This window comes from Adiantum capillus-veneris, chromosome 23 (assembly GCF_014529385.1).
Source record: "Adiantum capillus-veneris isolate H3 chromosome 23, ASM1452938v2, whole genome shotgun sequence".
In the NCBI taxonomy this organism is placed as follows: Eukaryota; Viridiplantae; Streptophyta; class Polypodiopsida; order Polypodiales; family Pteridaceae; genus Adiantum; species Adiantum capillus-veneris.
In genome coordinates, this window is record NC_140953.1 from 69,220,303 (window position 1) to 69,227,633 (window position 7,331).

Genomic DNA, 7,331 nt, shown 5'->3' on the forward strand with positions numbered 1-7,331 from the left:
AAGGAGAAAACATACATGGACAATTTTTTTTAAAGGGCCCTTGTTAAAAAAATCTGATTATGCTCCTTTGTAACTTTGAGCATGTACAAATTCATCAACGATGATGAGGATGCTAGTGTATTTGACATTGAGATCTGGAGGCTCGAGCTAACTGATGAACAATAAAGGGAAGCTCATGTAGTTTTTAGTCTGCTTAGAATTAAAATTATGTATACCTTGAAAAGTTCACAGAGGATGTTCGGTATGTGCATGATTTTGTGTGTGGGCATTTTTTTTTTTCTAGATGTACATATTTAATATCTTTTACAACTAACCATGTGCAAACATTATAGCAAGAATGATAGGAATACTTTTTTGGTTTAGGGACTTCTAGAATATTCCTTAGAAATAACACTCTCAATCATCAAGTAATTAGACTTGTGAAGATGGGGTCTTTACAAGGAAATCAGCATATTTTGCACAATGGAAGGAAGGTATGAGGTACACATGGTAAAAAGAACTATTTTCATGGCCACTTTAAGGATTTGTCTCAAGAAAAAATAATGTTGATGGTTGCTTCCAAGTGGTCTTGTAGCTAGCTCCCTGAATTGTGCCCGTCTATATCAAGTGCTTTAGTTATCATGTATGACATTGTGGTGCTCTTGCAAGGCAACACTTGCTTATGGGCTACCTCTTTGGTCTGTGATAATTGCAAAATATCTTTCTATCACCTGCGGTAATTGCAAGGTATCTTTTCATGGTCTATGGTAATTGTAAGATTGCATGCTAAAGGTATCTTTTCATGGCCTTGATTGGCAAGGAGATTGCATGCTAAAGGTTTGATGGTCTAGGCAAAAATGTAGGGTAAGAGAAGTCGAATTTATTTTCCTTACATCCATTATCCATACCCTCAGTCCAATTGACTTCCACAAAAGCGGGTCATAACCTTTGTTGTTAACCCTGAAAAAAGACGCATATATAGTCTTGATATTGTACAATATCAATGCTAAAAATCACCACAAGAATGCTCCCAAAAGCCTTGATTATCCCTGTATAAACCATTGCATTTAAGCACCAAAACTTTCACATGGTTGAGCAACTTCACAACTCAATCAATTCTTAATTCTGACATTCATGTTAGGTACTCATTTTTTACCTAAACTTTGCAAGGCCTATCTACCCCTGAGGCCCTAAGGGGACTTCAATTTGACCCAAATCTGCAAGGTGTCCAAAACAATATGAGCTCAGATATTTGGTGTAGCTCCAAAGTCTGGTGAAAACAAGGCAGCTTGAACACTCTTAAGTTATTCCTTTCTAGACCTGATCTGTGCACGTTTCCTCATGGCTTCAATATGGTCAGCTTCTTCCTGCATGCCCATACCGCTATACATGTTGGACATCAATGTATAAGCCGCCGCATGCTTGCAGTCAATGAGCATAATACGATCAAAGCATCCCCTTGCAATTTCGACCTTGCCATGTGTTATACAGCTCTCAAACAATAACATCCACCCAACAATGTTACATTGGCATGGCATACTTTTTAGCATAAATTCAGCATCCGTCAACCTGCCGGCATGACCAAGAAGACGCACCATGCAAGTGTAATGCTCAAGCTTCGGTTTGATGCCATAATCTCTCATCATGGTGCTAAAATGAACTAGGCCCTCCTTCAATAAACCTTTCCGGCTACATGCAGAAAGAAGATTAACATATGCAACATCATCAGGCTTTAACTTATTTTTCTGCATGGCATCAAAATTTTCTGCAACTTCCTCATATTCTCCTTGAAGCGCATACCCTGCAATCATGGCGCTCCATGCGACAACGGTCCGGTTCTGCAACTGGTCAAACACTTGGTGCGCACATTCTACATGCTCACATTTGGCATACATATCAACCAGAGTATTCCCAATACGATCATCATGTTCTAGGCCACTCTCAATAATGTAGCAGTGAGCCCACTTCCCTTGCTCTAGTGACACTTCACTTGTGCATACCTTTAAGAGACTGACAAAGGTTAAATTGTCAGGCTCTGTGTCCTCCTTTTGCATTTCTTGAAAGAGTTTGAAAACCTCTGTGGGTTGACCGAATTGCAGGAGTCCCGAAAATAATACGTTCCAAGTCGCAACATTTTTCAGCGCCATGTCGTAGAATATTCCGCGTGCTTGCTTGATGTTTCCAAACTTGACATACATGTTCATGAGAGAGGTTCCAACACCCACATCAAGCTTACACCCACTTCTTATAATCAAAGAGTGAACTAGTTTGCCTTGATTTACACTTGTTACAGAACAGGCTGCTTTCAGGACACTAACAAGGGTAGCCTCATCTGGATGCTTGCCTTCGTCCTGCATGCTAACAAATAGTTTCATAGCTTGTTGACCTTCTCCATGTTGAGCGTAGCCAGCTATAATGGAATTATATGCGACCACATCGGGTTTTGGCAGTCTGTCCCACAATCTCTGTGCATCCTCAAGGTGACCACACTTGGCATAAGCATCCATCAAACTGCTTCCAGTGATTCTGTCCGATTCGAACCCATCCACAGTAGCAAGGGTATGAATCAATTTGACTTGATCTGTGGCTTCCAACGAGTAACAAGCTTTAAGGATGCTAGCATAGGTGAAACTGTCTGGTTTTCTGCCTTCGTATTGCATTTGTCCAAAAAGGTGAAACGCTTCCAAACTATTTTCCTGCGCAAGACCTGAAATCATCGCATTCCATGACACCACATCACGCAAAAGCAACCGCTTAAACACTTCATGTGCATCCTTGAGAAGTCCACATTTGAGGTACATATCCATAAGAGTATTGCAAACAGAGTGGTGGGACTCAAAGCCATTCTCGATAATGTTCGCATACACCAACATTCCACCTTCCAGGTACACCGTGCTGCTGCATGCTTTTAGCACATTAAGGAAACTTACATGATTGACCCTGAGGTTCTCTTGCAGCATTTGGCAATACAGCCACATCACTTCATGAGCATCACCGTACAAAATATACCCCGTTGTCATTACATTCCAAGGTAAGGCATAGCTTTTTTTCTTCAACTTATTGAAGACATTTCGAGCTTCCTTCAAGCTTCCGCACTTGGCATACAACTCGATCAGAACACTGCCCACAATTTCATCTTGCTCAAAACTGTTTTGAATAATGTCAGCATGAATCTGCTTGCCCTCCTTGAGAATGGCTGAACTACAACATGCTTTAACGGCAGTGATGAAATCCTGCTTATCCAGTTTTCTAACAACTGCTTCCATTTTATAGAGAACCCAACTTGCTTTAACAAAAATGACTGCCCCCACAACCTGATCACTGACTTCAGGCACTGCATTAGGTTGCAAATATCACAGAGATTGTGATTTGTGAGCACTATTGAATGATGGGAACCCAAAGACACGTAGGAAGGGGGCGCAACCTCATTCCAACCAAAGTATTGTGAAGCACAATTTCTTTCTTTGATTACCGATAACTCCACTGCCATGCTGGACATATTTGGCAATCACTTCATTCCAAGTGAGCACATTCTGATCAAGAAGCTCCTCAAGAAAGCTTGTGATATATGATGTACTCCACATTTAGCACGTACATCAACCAAAGCATTCTCGAGAATACTGCATTTGGCTTACATTGCGACCGAGGCATATCCCGCTCTCAATGCACTACAAAAGATGACATTTCGGAAAGATCCTCGAGCACTTTTTGTGAAGCACACCACATTTGGCTTACATATCAACCACTCCATTGCTAATCACGGAGGAAGAAGAGAGAGGGGTTGCTTCTTCCATCGCGCTGTCTGAACCCACCCTAACCCCTCTCTCTCTCTCTCTCTCTCTCTCTCTCTCTCTCTCTCTCCGTACCTTCTAAGTTTCCTCGACAACTTTCACCAGGACTCTGTTTCCAGAAAGAGGAGAGCTCGTACAGTCATTTGTCGACCGAACGCCAGCCCACCAGCTCGAAGAGTGTAACAGGTCGTCCGAAAGAATAAAATTAGCCTCTAGACTACAAGAGTGGGGGTTGTTCCTATGACATTACAAAAAGTGAAGCAAGATCCAAGATAAAGGAGCAGCAACCTCATCAAATTTAGATCCCGCCATATCTAAGTTAATTTTGTGCTCCTCTATTCTCTACGACACCTACCTAACACTTGCAACAACCTTCATTGACCTCAGTATGTATGCATGTGCAAATTTCTAAGGTTATAATTGCTAAACAGCGAGCATGATGGGTATTAATTTTGAAGTTGCTTATGTAAACTATCGTATGAGAGGGGTTATTAGTTTTGAAGGGTTGCCAAGTTGAATGAAATAAGAAAGGGGACGCATTGCAAAAGTCTATGGTGGTGGTAGGGGAAGACACACGACACGCAATGATGGACAAAGAACTCTATTCTCTCTCTCTCTCTCTCTCTCTCTCTCTCTCTCTCTCTCTCTCTCTCTCTCTCTCTCTCTCTCTCTCTCACACACACACACACACACACACACACACACACACACACAGCTACCCAATTCTCTTTTTTTTTCTCCCTTGCTAGCTACACATTTACAATCTCATAAAGGGTGAGCACAAACAACCCCTCTTCCTTGCTCTGCACCCCTTTCAACTTCATCCTGTGTTTCAAGATGAAGATATCATTTGTTTGGGGTCAATGTTATGGCCTTTATCTAGTTCCTCATGTTCTGGCTTTAATAGCTAACATATATGGTCGTATCTGAAGAAAGTTTTGTCAAGTCTGGCAAGGTTTTAGATATGTATAACGACCACTTGGAAAAAGCTAAAATCTTTATTTTTCCTTTCTTTTAGTTTTACAAAGTCGCTTAGAAAACTGCAATCAAAATACACTAACAATTTAATAAATAGCAAAAATAATGTAAAAATGAGATAAGTGGTGCGCCTCTCATCGGTGATCACCTACGCATTTGTAGGACCGACAAGCCCGGTCCATGATTCAAATAAAGTGATAAGGCATCTGTCAAAGGTGATAGGGTGTCCGTAAGTGGTTAACATTCCCCCCTTCCTGATGTAGATTCCGTCCTCGGAAGCTACTGAAGTGAAGCCCGTTTGTAGGAGCATTTGAGATTGAATGGATTTAGCTTTTTCGAACACTACAAAATCAACCAAAAATGGCACAATAATTGTATTCTCATGGAACACATATAATTAAAAACCATATGCAGTGAATAGGCACACAGATTGATTGGTAACAAAATATTAAACAATTTTTTAGTAGTAAACATTAAGCTGTAATATAATCAAACGCATAAGCACTTGTAAAGGTAAAAAATAAACAAGTCTAGGGTTGCTAATTTAACGGTCGAGAGGCACTAGAGGTCAACTATCAATACCATGGACAAGCTTCTCAATTCTTTCTGGTCAATTAAGTTGTTTAATCGCGAGAGCAAAGTATTTCATGTTCAAGGGTTGACTAGAGGCTATACCTAGAAGACCTTCTAGTTAAGCTACGATAAAAAGAATTGCATATGAAATCATCGCCTGAATTATTCCCTTTGTTTGACCTCCCAAAGTGTTTTCCACATTGATTCAATTTTTGACGTGTGTGCTTATTTTGTATACCTTGTATGAGGCCTAAAGGACTACTTGTTCCGGATTCATCGCCCAACCCCCCATATATAGCCCTTGGCCCTTAAATCCCCATTCCACACTGGCAGCCGGCCACCTGGCCTGGGTTCGTGACCCCCCTGGGTATGCCCTTAGCATGACATTACTCCCCCCTTGGAGAAGTGTTTTTGTCCTCGAAAACAAAAGTGGGAAACTTCTTCTTAAGAACACTAATGTCCCAAGTGGCGTCTTCTTCAGGTCGATCGTTCCACTTAACTAAAGCTTGACGACGTACATGATGACGCGTACGTAAATCATGATAGTCAAGGATTTGCTCAGGTTCATAAGGTGGGGTAGAAGGTTCAACAAAATCAACCAAAATCTTTTGGTCGACAACATTGTCGTCCCCATGCAACTGTTTACGTAAACGGCTTACATGAAATACCTGATGGACACGAGAGTGTGTTGGTAATGAGAGTTCATAAGCACAATCACCAAGTCGCTTGAGTATCTTGAAAGGCCCACAATATATCGGGGATAATTTAGGTGTTGGCCCAGTCTTCAAACTTTTTGAATGCTCTGGCACATGCAAAAATACCTCTTCTCCTTTCGTGAAGGTAACTTGCCGCCGTTTCTCGTCAGCGTACTTCTTATACCAATCCTGCGCCCGCTTGTTGGACATTCTGATGAGCGAGTTTCAACATATCCATATGGTCTTGGATAAAATCCTTAACCTGTTGGATTTTTTCGGTTGCCAACCCCACCGTAACTGGTGACCTAGGTTGAAAACCATATAACTATTAAACTTGGGATCACGATCACTCACAATGTTACTGGGTAATCCATACAACTTATATAGATTGTCACAAATAACTTAGCTAATTCTGGAGTCTTTATGGTCAACTTGGTTGGAATAGTTTAGTCAACTGATCTACGACCACCCATACCGAGTCATGACCTAGTATAGTGGTTTTGGTAAACCCACAAAAAAATCCATAGAGATACTTTCCCATTTACCATTGGGAATCTCCAAAGGATGTAAGATTCCTCTTGCCTTCAGGTGCTCTGCTTTGTTAACTTGACATTTCTATCTATGCAAGACATAGTCTTTAACAAAGCCATGTAAACTTGGCCAATAAAATTGTCGTCTTACGAGAGCATAAGTCTTTTTAATGCCCGGGTGCCTTGCACTTGGACTGTCATGACATTGATAAAGAATTTGGCACCAAATGTCTGTGTCTGACATACACAAACTCTCCCCTTGTGGAGTAGGTACCCATTATCGATAAAATATTTCTTTCATCTCTGTAGCTCATCACTCGACTGAGGAGAACTGTTTGTGGAGGTTAACAAAACACTACCAGCATTGGAGTGAGAAGGATCTCTCATTTGCACATGACTCCACACTTTGGACTATGCGTCATCATGCTCATATTTGCCCTTCAGAGAATCCAAAAACTCACTTCGAAGTTTCGTGAACAAAAGAGAATTGATATCAGGCATACAACTAAGAGAATTAGCCAGCACATTGTATTGTCCTTTACAATACCGGAGCTTTGTGTTATACTCCTGAAGAATCTCAACCCACCTGGCCTTTTGATCCTTCAAGTCAGTTTGTTATGTAAACCATTTTATGCTTTCATGGTCAAACACAATCTCAAACTGAGCTCCATACAAATAATGTCGTCGTGTCTTTAAGATAGACACTATTGCGTAGAGTTTGCGTTCATAAGCAGAATAATTCTGATGTGCTGAATCAAGCTTCTTGCTTTCAAATGCAATTGGCC

At 41.0% G+C, this 7,331-nt stretch overlaps 1 protein-coding gene across 1 annotated transcript; it reads right to left on the reverse strand.

Annotated features, from left to right (window-relative positions):
- Window positions 1-837: 837 nt before the first annotated feature.
- Window positions 838-3,950, reverse strand: LOC147427930 (pentatricopeptide repeat-containing protein At3g53360, mitochondrial-like). Its single transcript, XM_086497233.1, has one exon. It carries the CDS (start codon window positions 3,243-3,245, stop codon window positions 1,284-1,286), a length of 1,962 nt encoding a protein of 653 aa, XP_086353359.1. The 5' UTR covers window positions 3,246-3,950; the 3' UTR covers window positions 838-1,283.
- Window positions 3,951-7,331: the final 3,381 nt, after the last annotated feature.